The 21,288-nt window shown below is 50.9% G+C and overlaps 5 protein-coding genes across 15 annotated transcripts in view; 3 read left to right on the top strand and 2 right to left on the bottom strand.

Annotated features, from left to right (window-relative positions):
• Window positions 1-495, bottom strand: part of LOC114018211 (zinc finger protein 501) — a 225,968-nt gene extending 225,473 nt beyond the window's left edge. Inside the window, exon 1 of the mRNA XM_043528840.1 lies at window positions 413-495. The gene's annotated coding sequence lies outside the window, so the exon portion shown is untranslated. The remainder of the gene's footprint in view (window positions 1-412) is intronic.
• LOC114020077 (zinc finger protein 239) overlaps window positions 1-21,288 on the top strand; it is a 479,276-nt gene that overhangs the window by 260,369 nt on the left and 197,619 nt on the right. The gene's annotated exons all lie outside the window — the stretch shown is intronic.
• LOC122462963 (zinc finger protein 501-like) overlaps window positions 1-21,288 on the top strand; it is a 293,402-nt gene that overhangs the window by 260,360 nt on the left and 11,754 nt on the right. The window lies entirely within an intron of this gene.
• LOC102945825 (zinc finger protein 436) overlaps window positions 1-21,288 on the top strand; it is a 1,196,575-nt gene that overhangs the window by 50,749 nt on the left and 1,124,538 nt on the right. The window lies entirely within an intron of this gene.
• On the bottom strand, window positions 7,928-21,167 carry LOC102930572 (zinc finger protein 566). Of its 5 annotated transcripts, none has more exons than XM_037913559.2 (8): window positions 20,730-21,167; window positions 18,050-18,136; window positions 16,501-16,734; window positions 15,630-15,652; window positions 14,759-14,871; window positions 14,424-14,456; window positions 13,541-13,654; window positions 7,928-12,404 (listed from the first exon to the last, which is right to left on the bottom strand). In XM_037913559.2, exons 1-8 carry the CDS (start codon window positions 21,165-21,167, stop codon window positions 11,584-11,586), a joined length of 1,863 nt encoding a protein of 620 aa, XP_037769487.2. In that variant the 3' UTR covers window positions 7,928-11,583. The 5 variants fall into 5 exon arrangements, with proteins under 5 accessions (XP_037769487.2, XP_043384658.1, XP_027680469.3 ...); XM_043528723.1 differs by having other exon boundaries at window positions 7,928-12,407; XM_027824668.3 differs by having other exon boundaries at window positions 14,759-14,874.

Here is a 21,288-nt window from a genome sequence, read left to right on the forward strand (position 1 = left end):
AGAGGCAGGAACTGGCTTTTCCTCTCCCTGCTCCTCCCCTTCTCCCCAGGGAAGTCAATCTGCCCGGGGTGCTGCAGGGAATGGGGCTGGGCAGGGCTGGGAACCGGGAACCTCCCTCCCCGCTGATTGCTCCTGCTGCCCCTGCCAGTCTCTGCCCCTGTCTCCCTCCTGCCCCCTCCCCTCCCCTCGGGCTGGGAGACTCGGTCCCTGGCCCGGTCCTGGGGCGGTCGCTCTCCCGGCGCTGGCTCGGCTCCTGCAGGGGCCCAGGGGGGCAGAGCCTGGGAGGGCAGCAGCTCCGGGACTCGCAGACCCCCGCCCCCCCGGGAGCAGAGCTGGGGCGAGGAGGGGCCGTTGGTGCAGAGTCACTTTCCCCCCCGGCCCCAGCCCTTCCCCCGGGTCTCTCCCCCCTCACCTGCAGGCTCCGGCTCAGGGGCTGGTGGCGGCAGAGCCCGGGGCTGCCCCAGGGGCTAGTTCCAGCCACCGCAGAAAGTTCCCATCTCCCAGCACAGAGCCCACTGGGGGAGCAGCAGCTGCACATCAGGCTCCCAGATCACAATGGAGACGGAGGCAGCGGCAGCAACAGCAGCGTCTGACCCAGGAATCCCAGAGACCCCACCTCCCCCCTGCTGAACAAACACAGACAGAGAACGCACAAGGTTGCCCTCCCTTAGCAATAGCCACAGCCCTCTGGTGGCAGCAGGTACTTAAACCTCCTCCCTGTGCCCCGGCTCATCATTGTGCTCCCAGCAGGTGTGGGTGGGGGCCCCAACCATCCACGCCCTGGAAAGTGTTGGTGGGAGGAACCCACCTTGCACACCCACCTCTAGGCAAGGTGGCTTTGTGGCTGGGTCACCAGGGTGGGTGCTGGGGGAGATGCCAGAGGTTGGGAGGGGAAAAGCAGCTGGGGAGTTCCCAGCCCTGGGGATTTTATTGCAAAACTCATGATATTTGTGTTTCTTTAAAATTTTCACGTCGTCCCATGATTGCCAGCATCTGCCTTGCAAATTCTCCCTCAGTCAAAGCAGTCCCCATCCCCCAATTACTTTCTGTGGGCCTGAGTCCACGCTGCTCTCTCAGAAAATGCCTGCCATTCCCCAGGAAGCTGCCCCCCAATAAATAGTTCGGCCGACTCCTGTTGTTCAGTCAATGAGTCTGAACCCAGGCTGTTCATCGGTGAAGACAAGGGCCGATCTATGGCTAGGGATGTGGGGAGCGGAAGGAAACTGAGTGCAGGAGTAGAGGTGGGAGAGAAAAAAGGTAAGGAGAAAGAATATGTGAAGGAAAGAGAGGGGATAATATGTGGACAGGAGACTGGGGAAGTGGAGGAGGAGAATGTGAGTGGAGGAGAAGATGGGGTGGGGTAGGGTGCCATACAGGAAAGGGAGGAATGACCCAATGATAGCAGAGGAGATGTTTGCCAGAAGCTGGGAATGGGCGACAGGGGATGGATCACTTGATGATCACCTGTTCTGTTCATTCTCTCTGGGACACCTGGCCTTGGCCACTGTAGGAAGACAGGACACTGGGCTAGATGGTCTGACCCAGTGTGGCCGTTTTTATGTTCTTATGAGACGGAAGGGGTAGAAAGACAGCTCCCCAACGGCTGGAGTTAGGAGAAGTAAATCCCCTTTGCCCACCCTACAGAGAAGTTTACAAGTTTCCGTGTGCATTTAAATTTTGGACAAGGGCTGCTGTCACACCAATTGGGTGCCAGCAGCTTCATCCTGAAAGCTCATAAATCACAAGGTACATACACACAGACACACAGACACAAACACACACACACACACAATTTACACTATCTTAAAGGCAGTTTCTTGATTTTGAGTTATAACTCATGAACGTCAAGCATTTGGGGTGGTTAATACTGCAAACAGCCTATAAGGAGCCACCATCTTCCCCAAGGGCAGCTTGTCTTCCTGCCCCTTGGCAATAAGAGGAGGTGCTGATGGTTTGGAGACAGCTGGCTTTGCTAAGAGGATCCCATAGCTGCACTCCCATTGAGAACAATAGGAGATAGAGGCTGCCATATAAGAGATGGCATTCTCTGGAGGAGAACGTTATCCACCAATCTCTGAGGAAACCTAAATTTTCAGTTATGTAGAATAACGTCCCCCAAATTAACATTAATGATAAAAATTCTTTTCCAAAGCTACTTGTCATGGTTAAGTGGTACACGAGCACCTGGCCCTAATAAAAAGGTTCCCTGAGTTTAGTCAGGGAGGGACTCCCAAGGAGAAGGGAAGCTTCTGAGAAGAGGAGCTCACCAGAGCAGGAATCCTTGGAGATACTCGGCATTTAGGTAGGCCTGGTCTCAGCAAAAGGATCTCCCAAACAGAGGTGGAAGGCTAGGCTGCCAGGAACTATGTGATGCCCTGGGGAAGAGCTGCAGCTGACAGATCTCCACAAGTCATTTAGGAGGACCCACACTGTGAAAATTTTTCACACCCTATGCATTTTTCACACCCCATCCAAACTTTTCACACCCACCTGGCAAATTTTCACACCCCATGCAAACCTCTATTCACACCCACTAGTGAAGATTGGTCGGGGCGGGGAAGGACACTAAGAGGCGCATGACATAGGTCCGGTCCCCAATTATGGGCTATGGGGCACAGGCATGATTTCTGGTGGTAGCACCTCCTCTCAGTCAGTGCTGAGATGGGTCTATAAATCACAGCCCTCGATGTCCCCCATAATTGCCATGTGCATTCATTTTTATTCCTGGGGTAAGCCAGCCCCCGTGACCCACTCTGCAGCTTCCCCATCCTCGCCTCTGCCAATCTAATCTCTGCTTAGGCCCAACCAGGAGTGTGAGCCAATCGGTGGCACCTTGTGGGCGGTGGGACCTCCAAGTCCCAGGCCAACCAGAGAGAGTATCTAAGCCAGAAATCTGGCCTCCAGCACTGAGCTCTTGGTTGGCAACAGCACACCGGAAGCCCTTAAGCCCTTCAAGTATGAAAGCGGCCATCTTGTTCCAAGAGCACATTTTCAGAAATTGTGGAAAGACAGAGAAGAAACATGGACTCCTTCACCATCCCGGTGAGAATTATGGAATTTGTTTTAGCTCCCACAGTGTTTGGACAGCTGCAGAGAAAGTGCTACCTCAGAGACTGCTCTGAGGACAAGGAAGGGGAGGCTGAGAAGAGTCGTTTGGCGAAGTCACTGCTGAAGTCCCTGGAATCTAACTGGGAGAACCAAGCTATCGTGTTGTCTGACAAGCATGTTGCCTGCCCATTGTCTGAATCCATGGAAGAGGAGACCTCTTTTGAGGCTGGGGGGAGGGTCTCCCTTGAACATAATAGCCATACTGGGACAGACCAAAGGTCCATCTAGCCCAGTATCCTGTCTTCCGACAGTGACCAATGCCAGGTGCCCCAGAGGGAATGAACAGAATAGGCAATCATCAAGTGATCCATCCCCTGTCACCCATTCCCAGCTCCTGGCAAACAGAGGCTAGGGACACCACCCCTGCCAATAGCCATTGATGGACCTATCCTCCAGGAACTTGTCTAGTTCCTTTTTGAACGCTGTTACAGTCTTGGCCTTCCCAACATGCTCTGGCAAGAAGTTTCACAGGTTGACTGTGCATTCTGTGAAGAAATATTTCCTTGTGTTTCTTTTAAATCTGCTACCTATTAATTTCATTTGGTGCTTTGAACGACAGAGCCACGTTGCAGGTAAATAAAGTATAAAATATGGAGGGGCTGAGGATGTTGGGGGCTAGGAACAGACCACAGCTGTTGAAATCTAAAACGGTTGCCTACCAGTTGTTTCTTTTCTGAAAATCTCTCAACAGCAGGATGATGTTTTTCTAGTGGCCTTTGAGAACCTACACATTGGTAGTCCTGTGCGGATGAATTTATCTCATATCAGCTGTCTCAAGATGAGACATGGAGCTCAAGAAGAAATGCTGAGTAAGAACAAACTGAAGCTCTGAATCTTTCATAGTTTTTTTCTTCTGCTGATAATAGCCCATCTTAATTAATTAGCCTCTTACTCCATCTTTTCATGTTCTCTGTATGTCTATATATCTTCCTACTATATGTTCCATTCTAAGCATCTGATGAAGTGGGCTGTAGCCCAAGAAAGCTTATGCTCAAATAAATTTGTTAGTCTCTAAGGTGCCACAAGTACTCCTGTTCTTTTTGCGGATACAGACTAACACGGCTGCTACTCTGAATCTGTAATAGTATGGCTCATGATGGCCATTTTCCAGGGGCATCTGGAAAAAGTTATGTTTAACCAAGTGATTAATAAAACTTGTTTTCTGTTTAAATTTTTTGTTGTGAACACGACACCTCCATACTCATGTTAGCAAAAGACATCACAGCTACACAGGCAGCTCTGTTAAAGAAAATGTATTACTCCCCAAGAAGGGTGGGAGCTTTGAACCCTGTTTTTCAAGCAGCCAAAAAGCATACTAAAGCTTTGACTAGAAGGCAAGTCACAATATGGCTTTCAGACCAGGATGCTTACCCTTTAAACAAACCAGAACAACTCTGTTTTAAAAGAAATAAGGCTATCGATTCAGATGTGGATGCATAATGGCAGGCAGATTTGGTGGATATGCATCAGATCTCCAAACACAGTGGTGGTTTTAAGCACATCTTAACGGTGATAAGACGTTCTGTCTAAACATGATTGGGCCTTAGGCCTAAAAGACAAGACTGGAGACATAGTATCTAAGGCCTTTGAATCTATTTTTGATGAAGGGCACATACCCCTAATTACAGACTGATCAGGGAGAAGAATTTTTAAACAAGCAAGATAGTCAAAACAGCATAAGAATCACCATTTTGTTACTAATATTCAAGTCAAAGCGGGGATTATGGAGTGATTTAACAGAACTTTAAAATCGAAGATGTGGTGGCATTTTATGATCCACGCCACCTTTTGCTACATCAGTGTGTTACCAGAGTTTATAAAGAGTTTCAGCCAAAACTTTCACCAAACTATTTGTAGCAGGCCTGTTGATGTTGATGAGACCTCAAATTCTCTGAAGGTGTAGGAAATGGCTTATGGAGAGAGTTTTAAATTAAATCACTGTTCCTTCTTTTAGAAAAGGATCTAAAACCAAAGAAGTTGTTGACAAAGGTTTTACGAACAAACATTTACTGATGAAATATTCATTGTGGATGAAGCCTTAACTAAACAAACAAAGGAAATATTTCTTCCCACAACGCGCAGTCAACCTGTGGAACTCTTTGCCAGAGGATGTTGTGAAGGCCAAGACTATAACAGGGTTCAAAAAGGAACTAGATAAGTTCTTGGAGGATAGGTCCATCAATGGCTATTAGTCAGGATGGGCAGGGATGGTGTCCCTAGCCTCTATTTGCCAGAAGCTGGGAATGGGTGATGGGATGGATCACTTGATGATCACCTGGTCTGTTCATTCCCTCTGAAGCACCTGGCATTGGCCACTGTCGGAAGACAGGATACTGGGCTAGATGGACTGTTGGTCTGACCCAGTATGGCCGTCCTTATGTTCTTAACCAAGAGACAGAGGCCTGCATACAAGTTAAAAGATAACAGGGATGAGACAGTCATTGGTTCTTCTTACTCCGAAGACTTACAAAAAGATAATCCCAAACAGGGCAGGATTTAGAAGGCTGAAATGCTTCTAGATGAGAAAGGAAAGGGGAGAAAAAAAGGGGTTGCTGCTAATGGCCTTTGATGGGATGGGATCTGAGTTACCCAGGAAAGAATTTTCTGTAGCATCTGGCTGATGAATCTTGCCCATATGCTCAGGGTTTAGCTGATCACCATATTTGGGGTCGGGAAGGAATTTTCCTCCAGGGTAGATTGGTAGAGGCCCTGGAGTTTTTTCGCCTTCCTCTGTAGCATGGGGCACGGGTCACTTGCTGGAGGATTCTCTGCTGCTTGAGGTCTTTAAACCACAATTTGAGGACTTCATAGGTGAGGTTTTTCGCAGGAGTGGGTGGGTGAGATACTGTGGCCTGCGTTGTGCAAAAGGTCAGACTAGATGATCATAGAATCATAGAATATCAGGGTTGGAAGGGACTTCAGGAGGTCACCTAGTCCAACCCCCTGCTCAAAGCAGGACCAATCCCCAATTTTTGCCCCAGATCCCTAACTGGCCCCCCAAGGATTGAACTCATAAGCCTGGGTTTAGCAGGCCAAAGCTCAAACCACTGAGCTATCCCTTCCCCCTAATAATCATAATGGTCCCTTCTGACCTTAGTATCTATGAATCTATGAAATGGTTGGGCTGGCCCGATGGATTTAACAGTTGGGTGGAAGTCTCAATTCTATGACATTTAGACGTAAAATAAAACAATTACACCTGCAAGAAGGAGTGGGGGGAAAAGAGTCACAAGAGCTTTTACATCACTTTATCTAGCAATGCTTGCTCAGAGGTTTTCCCCCCAAAACATCAGCTTGACCTTTACTATAAGCTAGTTAAATCCCTGGATCTCGTAGAGGCCTGGGAGGTGGGTTGAGTTTCTAATGTGCCGGGGGGTGTTCCCCCCAGCTCTGCCCCCACTCCACCCCTTCCCCCAAGGCCCTGCCCCCAACCTGCCTCTTCCCACCCCCGCTGTGCCTCCAACCTGCCTCTTCAAGCCCTGTTCTGCTCCCTCCTCTGAGCATGGCCCATCCCCACTCCTCCTCCCCCAGTGCGTCTTGCACACTGCAGAACAGCTGATCCACAGCAGGTGGGAGGCACTGGAGCGGGGTGGGGGAGGCACTGACCAGCGAGGCTGGAGCATGGGGGAGGCGCTGGGGGGAGGGGGAGGTGCTGATAGGGCAATTGCCGGTGGGTGCTCAGCACTCACCATTTTTTTCCATGGGTGTCCCGGAGCACTCACGGAGCTGGCACCTATGGGGGGTGCGTGGAAATACAATACCCGCACCATTGGAACAGTATCACTGAAGCCATCCCTTTTGAAGTTACCCATGGAGCTAAGAAATGGAGCTTCTTCCTAGACACACTTATTACGCATCCATACCCAAATTACTGGATCACATGGACAAAACCGCAGCTAGGCAACTGGTACCGCTTGAGGCGGTCACAAACTATGACTTCGTGGGTAGAAGAAAAGTTAGACTTAACTCCTCTGAGGGCACTTATGCTTTTGCTACCAGTGGGCAGCTAGCCAGTATATTGGGATTGTTCTCTGACGGTAGTATGAAAAGAAATCCCCTTCTCAGCAGACATTGCAGGGGCTTTCAGAGGAGCATTGGTTGGGACGTTTGTGCAGTTGGGAGTCAGAGGAGTGAGGGGAAATTTGGAAGGGGTTGGTATAGTGCAGGGAAGAGTGGGGTGAAGAGGGGGCCCCAGTTGTGCAATGGAGGGTACTGGGGACTTCGTCTCTGTCTTCTCCAAACCCGCACATCTATGACTGTCCCCCACATCTGCCACCCCCATCAAAAAATGGCCCCACACACTGCATGCTGCTCCCGGCACCGTTCCGGCATCCTCTCCACAGCTCCTCCACTTGCAGCACCCACAATGATGCTCTTTTCTCCATGGGGAGGACAATTGGGGATGGACAACCAGGCTCGACAGGCAAAGGGACGGGAGACAAAGAGATGATGCAGGGGCGGTGAAATGACTAACGTGCAGCCAGGGAATTCTGTGGCCAGGATAATCAATGCTAAGGTGCTAAAGCTGGACTCTGGTATGTGGGGGTGCTGAAAAAATATTTTTTATAAATTAATTGCCCCAAAACTTAATTAGTGCAGAGTTAAGATAGCTCTGTGTGGTGCCTGGTGCCCTTCCAGGATGTGGAGAGTGGCTAAACTGAAACCTCTAAAAATCAGGCAATACAAAGCGAAGGTACATGCCACCCCAGCAGCGCCACCTCTTTGAGTGATGTCCTAACGCACGATTAACACACTTACTAGCACTCTGCCCTTGCGCTTTGGGAACCAGGGCACATGAACATGCCTGGGGAGATGAGGATGTGCAACAAATATTTTATTATGAATTTATTTGGAAAAAGAGAAACCAATAGAGGGAAAGACTTCCATGAGAAATAGACTCCACAAAATCTGCACTTCCAGAAGAACAACACCTCTCTCAGCCCCCATCCAGAAACATGGAGAAAAATCCCTCGCAGGGCAGTTAAGGAATCATCCTAGTATGTGACAACATGAGCTGGAGACCCTCCCTGAAAACTGGGACAAGGGAGTCCAGCTATAGTCCTTCCTGTCCACGCCGTAACCTCTCACCCAGACAAAGAGAGCAGGGAAAGAACTGGAGAGTGTCAGATAATAAAATACAGTTGTAACCAGAGAGTTGCACACTTCATTGCTTGTCGGCTGAGCTAACTGCACACACTAGGACAGTGGTCCTCAAGCTTTTGAGGGTCACGCCCCCCTCTTCTCCCTGTCCTCATCTCCCCCACAGCCAGGGCCAGAAGCGGGGCCGCAGCTCTGGGCAGAGGGGAACATGGACAGGAACAAGGAGGCCAAGGCTGGGGACGCAGCTGCGGATGGGTCTGTGGCTGGGAGCAGAGCCGCAGATGGGCCCCCAGCCGGACGTGGAGCAGCAGCGAGACTGGGGCCGAGGTCAGGTGTAGGGCCAGGAGCCAGGGCCGCAGCTGGGGGTGGGGCCAGAGCAGAGCTGGGGGTGGGGTGTGGCTGGGTGGTGCTCCCTCCCCGTCCCCCATGGGAGCTGGCCTGGCCCGCCATGCCCTCCTGAATGTTCCTCCACGGCCCCCTAAGGGGGGGGCCACCCCACAGTTTGGGGACCTCTGCACTAGGGGATCCTTGCATCATTCTATTCCCTCTGCAAGTTCCCTGTGTGCCTCCCTCCCATCGCCTCTATTTCAGGTTCCCCTCTTCCTCCCACCCCCATGCCAAGGGATCCCAGGCTCCCATTTTTCCCTCAACATTTTAAACTCTGCTGGGACTACGGGGCTCAGATGGGGGGTGTTGCTAGCTGGAAGGTATCAATATTTGCCATCAATGAGATTGTAACATCACTCCTGAGTTGCGGAAGGCAGGTGAGAGTATTGTTGTCCTTTGGCTGCATAAGCTCTTTCAGACCCTCCAGTGCACGAATACCATCCCCCATGACTGGAAGAAGGGTGTTATTCTGGCTCAAACTTTGGTGGCACAAATAAGAAGGCCAGCAATGGATATAAACTGAATATACAGCTAGACCACCTTAAGCATCTAGTCAGAGATCAGTCTGAGTGTCCCTCAGTTTCCAAGAAGGCCACATTCCTTTGGGATTTGCAATGATCAACCTGTTCTTTGATCTACAGACAATTGGAGACTCAGTAGGGTTCGGCCCAATTGGATGTGGTGTTCAAAAATTATCGCGTTACATCCAGATAAACGGAGAAATGCCATCAAATTGATTGTCATTTCTCTCTTTCCTCAGCCAAATAAGGACCTTTCCCTGCTTAGGTACCTGCATCCTTAACACACAGTAATTAGTGACTTGCATGGTTCCCTGGGAGGTGGGAATGCAGCAATTACGGACGCATCATGCTGTTGTTGGTCTGGAGGAAAATCTTCACTTCTGTGTTAATGTCTTGAATTAATGAAGCACTTTTGCGAAGGTCACGATATTCACAGTGTGGCTTGAGATCTCATTGTTCCACGATTGACCGGATCTTTACCTCGAGACAGCTTTGTGAGAAGACGGCTGAACTTAATAAGCCATGCACAGCCATGGTACAGATTTCCACCAGCCCTTTGATTAAGTGCACTGAACAAGGCCGTAGGTCTGATGAGGTGACACGACATCCCTGGATATCCTTGACAGAGAAGCTCTATCATGGAAGGAAAGCTGCGTTGGAGTCAATAGCAGATACAGAGCATGGTGTCCTATATTCACGCAAGTTCAACAAGGCTGAGTTCTGACACCATCGTTGTTCAGTGTCAACAACTGATCGGTTGACGAATAAGATTGAGGAGGCAGAAGTGGGTGGAATTGAGCTGAATACCACTCTGCTTTGAGATCTCAAATACATCAATGACATTGTCTTGCTGGTTCAGTCTCAATTGCACATTGATCTGGTTATTAATCCCCAGCTATTACCATCCAGTGGCCTCCAGCTCCAGATTGCAACCAACTCAGTATTAACCTGTCCAGACAGGAGACTGAGCAAGTGGCAACTGTCATATATTTGGCCAGTGTCATGGACAGGGCTGCAGGATGCTCAAAAGATGGCACTTATACAGTAGCAGTGGTTGCCGTGTTTCGGGCCTTTCAGCGACCTTTTTGGGGATGTTGTGACATCAAGCTTGCTATGAAAATGTGGCTCTAAAGAAGCGTGGTTCTATTAATTCTATTGTATGGAAGTGGGCGCTGGGGAAGACTGAAGAACATCATATTCTCATCATCTGCATAAACTGCTCCTGATCCAGTGGCAGGACAAGATCAGAAATGAGGCTATTTGAAGCCAAACCCAGCAACCACCTCCAACAGTATGGATTTGGTTTCAGTGGCTTTCTTGGTGTGGACATATTATAGAAAGGAAGACCAATGAGTTCCGAAGTGTGTTTACGAAAGAATGACACTAAACAGCCAAGGATCACATGGGCACCAGAAACTTTGGTGGCACAAATAAGATGGCCAGCGATGGATATAAACTGAATAGACCACCTTACGCACATAGCCAGAGATCAATCCAAGTGGCTCTGAATTTCCAAGAAGGCCACATTCCTTTGGGATTTTCCATATCAGCCAGTTCTTTGATCTACAGACAATTGGAGACTCAAAAGGGTTTGACCCAATTGGATGCGGTGTTCAAAAGTTATTGCATTACATCCAGATAAATGCCATCAAATTGACTTTCGGTCCTTTCTTTCCTCAGCCAATTAAGGACCTTTCCCTGCTCTGGTACCTGCATCCTTCTTAATACACAGTAATTAGTGAGGTTGCATGGTTCCCTGGGAGGTGGGAGACTACTATTATCCCCATGGTGGGAATGGGAGGAACAAATACACAGAGAGGAGGGGAGGAACTCAGCTGGTTATAGAACCTAGCATTCCAGCCTCCCACTTCCACCCCCCGGCTCTAATCTAGACTTCACTCCCTTCTCAGAGCTGGGATCTGAACCCAGGAGTCCTGAGTCGCAATTCCCCCTGCTCTCACTATTACACCATACTGCTCTCACTGGAACTGTGCAATCCCCACAAAGACCCCCACCTCTCCGGGGAATCTCCACCTCAAATCCCCCCAATCTCCAGCCGACTGCCTGTGTCTGCAGAGATGTACAATACACTGAACATGATGCTAAAATTCTGCAACTTCTGATCAGCATCTCTTACCGCCTGGTAACTACAGACCCACCAGGCCCCTCACTGCTTCCCTGAATAATGTGCCTCTGCCCCTGCCCAAGAGGTCTTAGGAGCAGCCGACGTGTCTCTGAGACAAACTGCAAGGGAGCTTTAGTTTACCTCTTCTCTAAATTGGAAAGTGTGCGTGGAACCCACAGAAATGTCTCCCCATTAATTCCATCACCTGCTCCTCCCAGACCCTGATATGACCCATCTCCTCAGTAGTGCTCCATCCTATTCTGGCCTAAACCACCATCCACTGGAACCCAAACCATCTAGCCACCTGCTGCCCTACCCAGATCCACCCTCAAATGAAGCAAATTATAGTTTATTGCAAGTGGGCACAGACCCATTGCCCCACAGTGAGAGCTCCCATCTTCTGTGGACTTTTTGATGGGAAATTAGAGCAACCTTCGCCTTGTAGCTTTTCCCACAGTCAGGGCATGTATAGGGTCTCTCTCCCGTGTGTGTTCTTTGATGAACAACCAGGTGTGAGCTCTGAATGAAACTTTCCCCACAGTCAGCACACTTATAAGGTTTTACTCCGGTGTGGATTCTCTGATGAACAGTGCGGTTTGATTTTGAACTGAAGCTTTTCCCACAGTCGGGGCACTTATAGGGTCTCTCTCCCATGTGGATTCTCTGATGTGAAATAAGGTTTGAGCACCGTGTGAATCTGTCCCCACACTCACAGCAGGGATAAGGTTTCTGACCCGAGTGCGTTGTCTGGTGCGAAATGAGGTGTGACCTCCGAGTGAAGGTTTTCCCACAGTCACTGCACATAAATGGTTTCTCTCCTGTGTGCAGTTTCAGATGTCTAGTAAGATTTGATTTGTGATTGAACTTTTTCCCGCACTCAATACATTCATGCTGTTTCTTTTTAGTGCCGATTCTCAGCTGGATCACCGTTTCATTGAGATCCTCCGAGCCTTCCCCTTGGTGAGTGGATTTACCCTGTATCTTTCCTTGGTAGTTTTCCTGCTGCCTTTCTGACCTGCACCGACTCTCATGGGCTTCTTCCAGATCAGGACTCTGGGAAACGTTCGCTTTGGATATTCCCGATACCACCCCGTGAGGTTCCACTTGCTTGGGACCTTCCTGCTGTGGATTCTCCTCCTCATTCCCACTCATCATTCCATCACCTGCTGGGACAGAGAGAGAATCCAGACAGGAGTCAGTCTCTGTGCCGGAGGACAGGGAACCTCAGAAAGGGGAACAGGAAAGGGGGGAACAAACCCAAATATCTGCTGGGGAAATTGAAAAACCAGGAGCTGAATTCCACCCCATCCCCACCTTTACCAGAAGACAGAGAGAGGAGGGGACCAGTTATGCTTCCACATTCCATGAGAACACTCAGGAGGGGAAGGGATGCACTGCCAGGTTTCAGTCATGATGGGTGGGAAGCCATGAATGATATCTACCAGGAAGATATGTCACCAGTCTTCATCTGTAGGGCCCTACCAAATTCACTGTTCATTTTGGTCAATTTCATGGTCAGAGGGTTTTAAAAATGGTAAATTTCATTATTTCAGCTATTTAAATATGAAATTTCATGGTATTGTAATTGTAGGGGTCCTGACCCAAAAATAGGATGACCAGATGTCCCAATTTTATAGGGACAGTCCTGATTTTTGGAGCTTTTTCTTACATAGGCACCTATTACCCCCCACCCCCGTCCCGATTTTTCACACTTGCTTCTGGTCACCCTACCCAAAAAGGAGCTGTGGGGGGTGGGAGTCACAAGGTTAGTTCGGGGGGGTTGCAGTACTACTACTCCTACTTCTGTGCTGCTGCTGGCGGCGGTGCTGCCTTCAGAGCTGAGCAGCTGGAGAGCGGCGGCTGCTGGCCGGGAGCCCAGCTCTGAAGGCAGAGCTGCCGCCAGCAGCAGCGCAGAAGTAAGGGTAGCATAGTATGGTATCCTGCCCAACTCTGAAGTCAGCACAGAAGTAAGGGTGGCAATATTGTAACCCCCTAAAATAACCTTGTGACCCTCCTGAAACTCCCTTTTGGATCAGGACACCCAATTTGAGAAACACTGGTCTCCCCCCGTGGAATCTGTGTAGTACAGGGTAAAAGCACACAAAAGACCAGATTTCACAGTGGGGAGACCAGATTTCATGGTCCCTGACATGTTTTTCATGGCCGTGAATTTGTTAGGGCCCTCTTCATCTGGGTGAGGTGAGGTAGCACTGGATGAGCATGCCGGGCCTTTGTGGGAATCCCAGCTGTTTACATCAGTGACAGATGGTTTCTCCAATCTGTGTGACTCATTCCTCACCTGTGCGGATGTTTCTCAGGATCTCTCTTTCCTTAGAGCATTGGAGATCGGGCACCCAGGGTTCTTTGCCCCATTCCACCCGGGCAATCATGTCAGGTTTTGGAATTAGAAAACCTGTTCCAGGGAAAGAAAACATGTGAGTCCAGGGTTTTACAGAGTTGTTTTCAGATGTGTTGACTGGGTGGGCACACTTGTATAAACCAAACAGATGGGTAAATGTTCCTGGAGATCTTTTGGGGGAAGTCAGATGTTTCCTGGAAGATGTGCCGTTGCTCCAGCAGAAGATCCAGGGATCTTTACACACTGGGTAATTTTATAACTCTGGAAGAGCATAGCTGTGCAACCTCTTCCCCATTTCTAACAGTGCTGAAGGCAGAGCTACTCCTGGGAAGGGAGGGAGACATGAAATCTCGTTTTATGTGAGTGTGCACTCATGTTTAATAACACAGAGAGGTATCTACCACCCAGCCTCTCCCTTGGAAGCAATGGGGATGGATTATTCTCTGCATTGTGTCTCTGAATCTCCTCTCCCATGGGAGAGAGCGTGGGGGAGACAATCTTTCTCACATGGGTTCTGGGGGCTATGGGGCGGGAATGTCAGAAAATGCCTCTCCCTCAGAGTTTGCACCCAGGGAGGAACGTTCCTGATTCTCTAACATCTGAGAATGTTTTGCTTGTCTGGTTTGACGTGTGAAATGTTGACATTAACGGGGGTCCCGGATGTAGGTTATTAAAGCAGGAAGGCTTGAGATAGAGGGGCAAGGGGCCTGCTCAACCCCACCAGCCATCCCACCGAAACGGCCTCCCCTCAGGCCTCCAATAATGTCCCTGGGGTTAAATCTCTGATGTCAGCTCCCACGGTCTGTCAGAGAAAGACACATACCTATGTCGCTGTCCAGCTCCAGTCGCAGAGTCTCTAGGGGAAGGAGAGCACGAAAGAGGTGAGAATTCAGGCCCCAGCATTCATGGGGATGTTCCACTTCGACGTTAATGTAACTGCGCTTTTAATTATGAGCTAGCAAGGCAGCCCAAGGCCAGCAATGCAGCTGCTGCAGACAGGGCAAGCCCCAGAGGGCTATTGCCATGGCAAAGGGCGGTTCACCCAAGGTGGGGAACGCAAGATGGTGCCCGGGGTAAGTGATGTCACGAGAGCCACCGACTCCTCTCCAGGGCGACCGTTACTCTAACCAGAGATGCCACCACGAGACTCCCATTTACCTTTGAATCCCTGCAGCAGCTCCAGCAGGATGGCACTTCTCTGAGAGAAATCCCCAAGTCTCTTCTCCAGCTCCACAAACCCAGACTCTGGCTTCTGCAGCGTCCTGTCCTCCCTGCTGGAGAAAGGCGGAAGGGTGACAAAGGGACCTGGTCCACAACCCAAGCCCGGCAGCTCCCCAAACTCCAGGGTTATAAGCTTTGTAGACGGAGATGGTGTCACCTGCCTTGAGCCCTGTGCCTTCAGTGGGCCCAGGGCAAAATGGGGACGTGGGGAGACACCGAGGCAAGGAACAGTGGCCAGTTTGGGAGCTTTCTTTGAACCTGGTCCTTTCACACAAAGCCCATAACACTTAAGCTAAAGGAGGAATCCCATTGGCTGTCGGATAGTAGCTGGCTTCTCTCCTCACGGAGGCAGCCGCCAGGGCGTAGACACTTAGCATCCAGGCCCACCCAAATCTGAGCAGGGGTGTAGTGCTGCCACAGCAGCCTGGAGCGTCACTTGGGCACCTGCAACCCAAGCTGGAGCTGTGCAATCGCCCTTCAGAAAGCTATGCTCTGGCAGCTCTGCCTTGCCATTTTCTGAGCTGCCCCATGTGCGTTTCCAGCTTGGCAGGTGAAGTCTGGGGGCACCAGGGCTAGGAAGAGGGTGTGGCGTCAGGGGAGAAGCCGAGCTAGCACCGTCTGTCATTGCCCATCCACCCACAAGTCGGTGCCCACCCATATTTCCACTCCTAGCTATGCCACTGGCAGCCACTAGGGGGAGACATGATCACGCGCACCAAGCCAGTGTGTCACGCTCTGTGGGCAGCTGTGTATTCAGTGTGGTTTCCAAGCCTGAGTGACCATGAGGGAGACGGAGCCCAGAACTCACCTGCTCCCAGAGCTGCCCACACCCTAGAGAGAGAGAGAGAGAGAAAGAAGAGGCAGTCAGAGGATGTATCCCAGGCTGGGGGAGGCCTCTGCTCCTGCAGGCAAGTTGCTGTTGGAGTCTCAGATATTTGGGGAATTTCAGACACTCAGAGAGCAGCGGCCATCCCATCCAGGTGGCATAATTAGGCTATGGCTACACTGGCACTTTACAGCACTGCAACTTTCTCGCTCAGGGGTGTGAAAAAACACCCCCCTGAGTGCAGCAAGTTACAGCGCTGTAAAGCGCCAGTATAGACAGTGCCCCAGCGCTGGGAGCCGCACTCCCAGCGCTCTAAACTAATCCCCTCATGGAGGTGGATTACCAGGAGTGCTCCCGCGGCAGCGCTTTGAAGTTTCGAATATAGCCGTGCCCTTACGCTCAGCAGCCCGCGGGGAACCCCTGCTGAGAGGTCCTCACTGGCAACCCAGGCACTTCACAAGAAGAAAACATTTGTGATATTCAGCGTGAACTTCGCATGGTGCTAAGAGCCCACACAAGCCCCTCTTCCCCACTTAACCCAGGGGCTGATTTGGGCTGACACGGGCCTTCTGCACTGGGAGGAATTTCACTCTCAAAGAGTAAGGACATATAGACGCTTACAGGGCGGGAGAGATGGTCTTGGGGTTACAGTGCTCAGGAGCCCTGGATCCCATTCCTGGCTCTGACAAAGACTCACTGTGTGAGCTTGGGTGAGTCCCTGCCTCTCTCGGCATCTCAGTTTCTCCCCTGTGTAAAATGGGAATATGATCCCAACCCCACCTGCTTTGGGATCTAGGGTTGAGATGCTGCCATAGAATTGCTGTGCATTGTCATTTCAATAGCACAGTCTCACCTGTACAGACTGGCTCAGTGGCGCCTGCTCGTTCTCTCCTCCCCTCTGACCGAGCAGTTCACTGAGCAGAGAAATCTCTCGGGACAGTTCAGAGATGCTCTCGTCCCTTCTCTTGACAATGGTTCTGTCCAGCTTTTCCAGCTGGGACAGCAGCAGCTGCTCCTGCTTCTCCAGAAACCCACGTAGATCCTTCCATTTGCAGAGGATCCTCTGTCTCTCGGCTTCCATCTGTTTCTGCAATTACAGGGAGAGGGTGGCATGGTAACCAGGGGAATATCATACATTTGTCTCCCAGCAAGATGGGAGAGATATTGGCCAGAGCCAGGATCCCTTGCGGTGCATGATGGGAAGTTCACTTAGAACAGGAAGGATGGAGGGCTCAGGGCAGGGGAGAGCCGCATGTCACTAATGACAATGGGACAGACTTTTCTCTCAACCTCACAACTTGCATTGAACCAAAATCTCCATCCAGTCAGCCCACGTTTTCTCTCCTTTCGGTGCTCTACCTTCAAGATTTTAAGGTTACGAGGGACCATTAGATCATCTAGACCAGTGGTTCTCAACCCGCAGCCCAATGAGCACGCAGCTGCGGCCAGTCACACTGGGTTTACAATGGCACAGGGCCCATACTCAGAAGGGTCCCCGGCACCTGGACTGTAGCCCCACCTCATGCTCTGCCCACGCTCCGTTCTGAAGCCCGGTCCCCGCTCGGTCTCTTCCCCCTGGAGGCCCAGCCCATCACTCGCTCCTCTCCACCACCTCCCCTCCTCGCCCCCTACTCCCTCCTCTCTGCCCCTCCCACCCCGTGTAAGCAGTGGGCAGGGCCTTGGGGGGAAGAGGCCAAGATAGGGCAGGGCCTCGGGGCAGAGCCCAGGCAGAGTGGGGGCAGGGCCACGGAGTGGGGGGCTGCGTAGGGCAGCCCACAATGGTAAATAGGTTGAGAATCACTGATCTAGCTGATCTCCGGTATATCACACACTGTCCAATTTCAAACCAGGGGCTCCTATATTGAACCCAACAACCGGTATCTGACTAAAGCAGGTCTTCCAGAAAGGCATCCACTCTGGATTGGAAGGAATCAAAAGATGGAGAATCCACCGCTTCCCTTGGTAGTTTGTCCTACTGGTTAATCACCCTCACTTTTTTATAAAAGTGTCTTATTTCTAATTTGAATTTGTCTGGCTTCAGCTTCCAGCCATGGGTTCTTGTTACGCTTTTCTCTGACAGTGAAAGAGCCCTTCAGGACCCAGTATTTTCTTCCTATGGAGGCCCTGCGCCACCTTTTACAGGAGCCCTGGTCCCTGTAATATCTGAACAGCTTGGGCAGGGGTTTTTCTGGGCCAAGACGCAGACAGACGCTTTCCTACATGGCAGCCACTCACACTCCGAGGGCATCACATGACCCAACCCCGACCGATCCTGCCCTTCTGCCTGGGCTGCAACGGGGATGGTTCCCTGACGGGGCTGGCAGGACGAGCCCTGTGTTGCCATGTCACTCAGGGTACTCTGACACCAGGCAAGCCTTGGGGAAGGGTTTCTGGGCACCTACCAGCAGCTTCTCACTTTGCATCTCCTCATCAGCTTTGGCTTCTTCTCTCTCTTTTATCAGATAGGCCAGCCGCTCTTTCGACATATCCTGGAAGAAGCGGGGGTGGGAGTCAGGTGTAAGAGGATTTGATTTTACAGACAGTGTCACAGCTGCCAGATTTCAGGGACCCCTCTGCCCAGCAGTATCCCTGGCACACACTCACACAGATCCTAGGGCAGGATTTGGCCCTTAGCTTTCTTTCTTTAAAGCACCGATACTCAGACTGAGGCTCGAGAACTGCAAGTGGCTCTTCAATGTGTCTCCTGCGGCTCTTTGCAGCACATGATAGTAAACCACTGTGTGATTTCATTATTAACCAATCTACGTTATTAACCAATCAGGATGCTTTTATTATGTTATTAACCAATTATGGTATTAACTTGCACTAAGTTATTAACTTATTTGCTTTGAGAATTATATATATATATATATATATATATATATATATAAATAAAAGCTCTCCTTGAATTGCAGGATGATTGTCAAATAATTGCAGCTGAGCTGTGGACAAGAAATGGAAAATTGCAGAAAAGTAATAATGGACCTTTATTAATTGCGGTAATTTGGAAAAGCTGCCTGACAGCAGAAGCCCTGGCCACCCATAGCTGATAGCGAGAGTCCTGGCTGTCTGGGGCTGACAGCTGGAGCCCTGCCATGCATGGGGATGACAGCCGGAGCCCTGGCCACCCAGGACTGTCAGTGAGGCTGACTGTTAAAAGGTAACATACATACACCTGAATTCAGCATCAAAACTGTGGTGGAAGTCTAATATTGTGGGATCCACAATTTCCGCAAAATTGTAAATTAAGTAGGGCTATATATATATATTTCCCCTGTCATACTGTTCAAATATGACTATATAGTACTATAGTAAATGAAACAATGAATTCACACAACTGTGGCTCTTTTGGCTAATAGTGATCACTAATTTGGCTCCTAAACCACTGACTATCACTGCTTTAAAGCTACAGCAGATGGGAGAGGGGATGGCAATAAGGGGGCTGGATTGTCCTTACAGAAACAGAGAGAACTGGAAGTAGTAATGATACAGCACAAAAGCACAGCTCCAAAACCTGCAGACCCTCCCCTCCTCAACATCCTCCTCCCACCGCAGTTCCAAACTCCTTCCCAACCCCCTGACATGCCCCCAAGCCCAGCTCCAAATATTGTCACACACCCCATATCTTCTCCAGAGACCCTGGGTGCACACCATCAATGTATCCCACATCCCCATCACCCCAAAGCCAAATACCCCCCCAACCAAAATCCCAGCTCTTAAAAACCCCATGTGTTCAATTCCCCTGCCCCACACACACACTGTACCCACACATCCTGGCTCCAAACAAACACCCCCCACATTAAGATGACCCACTATGAATATCCGCTTACTTTCGGAGGTGGGGGTGGGGAGAGGCTGAGACTTGGCACCATGCTCTGCAGTGGGCATCGGGCTATAGCTCCCCACCTCCATCTCCCGACCCCAGCCCCAGCCTCTCCCTGGTTCAGTCACACCCACCCTGCAGCAAGGGCTGTTCTCTCTAGTTTGTGACTAGCCCATCGCTTCTCACCTTAGTGCCTTGGGTTATCCCCCGCTCTGGGCCCCACAGGGGGAACTCAGGGTCCCTGGGGCAAACCACGGAGATGGGTTCCTGATCCCCTTGGCAGGACACTGTCAGCACTTCCCTGGGTCTACCTCATGTGCCACCTCTGCTCGCTCCTCTCCCCCACCCCATGCACTGAGCTGCCTGATGATTCCCATATGGCCAGGTCTTCTGATTTATTTGAGTCTCATGATCTATTGTGATTTTCCCCCTAAGGCCCCAGAACCTGGAGTCGTGTGACTACACCAGACTCTCAGCTTTTACTTTCTACAAAAATTAAGTTTCTCATCCTTATGGTTGCAACTAAAAAGCATCAACGTGGTGAACCCTCAAGGCTCAAAAGCCAGAAAGAAAATAGAAAAGGGTGACCATACGTTCCGTTTTGGCCGGGACAGTCCCCTTTTTTAAGCCATGTCCCGTCCGTCCCAACATTTTTGGCAAAAGTGGGCTTTTGTCCCATTTGCTCTTGCCAACTTGATCAGATGGCAAGAGCAAACGGGACAAATGCCACTTTTGTCAAAAAAGTGGGGTGTGGAGGAACGTGCGGTGGGGAGACAGGGCTTAGGCAGGGGGCAGGCAGGGCTCTGGCAAGCAGTGAAGCCAGCCTTGCGCGGGGACGGGAGGGGGCAGGGCTCAGGCGAGTAGCTGGGGCCAGTCCCACACAAGGTGGGGGTGGCTCGGGCAAGTGGCTGGGGCCAGCCCCGTGCCATCTCCCATTTTCCCTTTGGGAATATGGTCACCCTAAAATAAAGAGATCGCCACGTGTGTTATTTTTTTAAAAAAAATCTCACGATTCTTAAGTCAATCTCTTGATTTTCAAATGCTTCGGTGGGCAATAGCATCATCCCCACCACGCTCCACGGAGCCTCCTGCAGGGAACTTTGAAGGAGGAGCCAGGGCTCCACAGGAAGGAAGGAAGCACCAAGCAGCAGTCAGTCTGTGTGCACATGGCTAGCATGCCAGCTGCAGCTGCAGCACTTCTGTCAACACTTCTCTGCCTCAGTTTTACAAGCATGGAGTCCAGCTCACGTTATTATTACCCAGTATGTGGCACATGAAACATGCAGGACGGGCTTCTGGCATCTAGGACAGCAAGGGCTCCACTCCGGTTCCTCCAGGGGGTGTGGGATGCAGGCCCGCGGGCAGATGTTGTGCCCACAGCTGGCATCTATGAAATATTCCAGGCACACGGGGCAGGAGGAGAGCGTATCTGGCAGGCTCGGCCCTGGGCTCCCGTTAGCGGCCATGGCTGCTCCGCACATACAAAGGGCTCTAGTCTCTGCTGGGGTAGGGGGCGAGGGGGGGGGGGTAAGGCGAGGTTGTGGTGGGAAATGGAGAGGCGTCTCCTCGCCAGGGATTGGCTCACGCCTTGGGGGCCCCCGCCAGGGTCTTTGTGACACTGGGAGCATTGAGACAAAAGTCAGCCTGGAGGGGAGAGAAAACACCCTGATCCCAGGCAGCCAGGTCTGCAGATCCATTGGGGGAGCGGGAGGAGAGAGCCAGGCTGGGGAGAAGGGAAGGGGAGCGGCAGGGCCGGGGAGACCGGACGCCTGGGTTCTAACCCCAGGGTCTAGGAAGGTTCGGGTCCAACCCGAGAAA

The sequence above is a fragment of the Chelonia mydas genome, chromosome 14, assembly GCF_015237465.2.
Source record: "Chelonia mydas isolate rCheMyd1 chromosome 14, rCheMyd1.pri.v2, whole genome shotgun sequence".
Lineage (NCBI taxonomy): Eukaryota > Metazoa > Chordata > Testudines > Cheloniidae > Chelonia > Chelonia mydas.

Coding starts and splice junctions, on each gene's coding strand:
- LOC102930572 (XM_043528722.1), bottom strand. CDS start 21,167: ATGGATCTGCAGACCTGGCTGCCTGGGATCAGGGTGTTTTCTCTCCCC. Junction 16,735..18,049: donor TGCAAAGTGAGAAGCTGCTG/GTAGGTGCCCAG, acceptor CTGTAATTGCAG/AAACAGATGGAAGCCGAGAG. Junction 15,653..16,500: donor CACTGAGCCAGTCTGTACAG/GTGAGACTGTGC, acceptor CTCTCTCTCTAG/GGTGTGGGCAGCTCTGGGAG.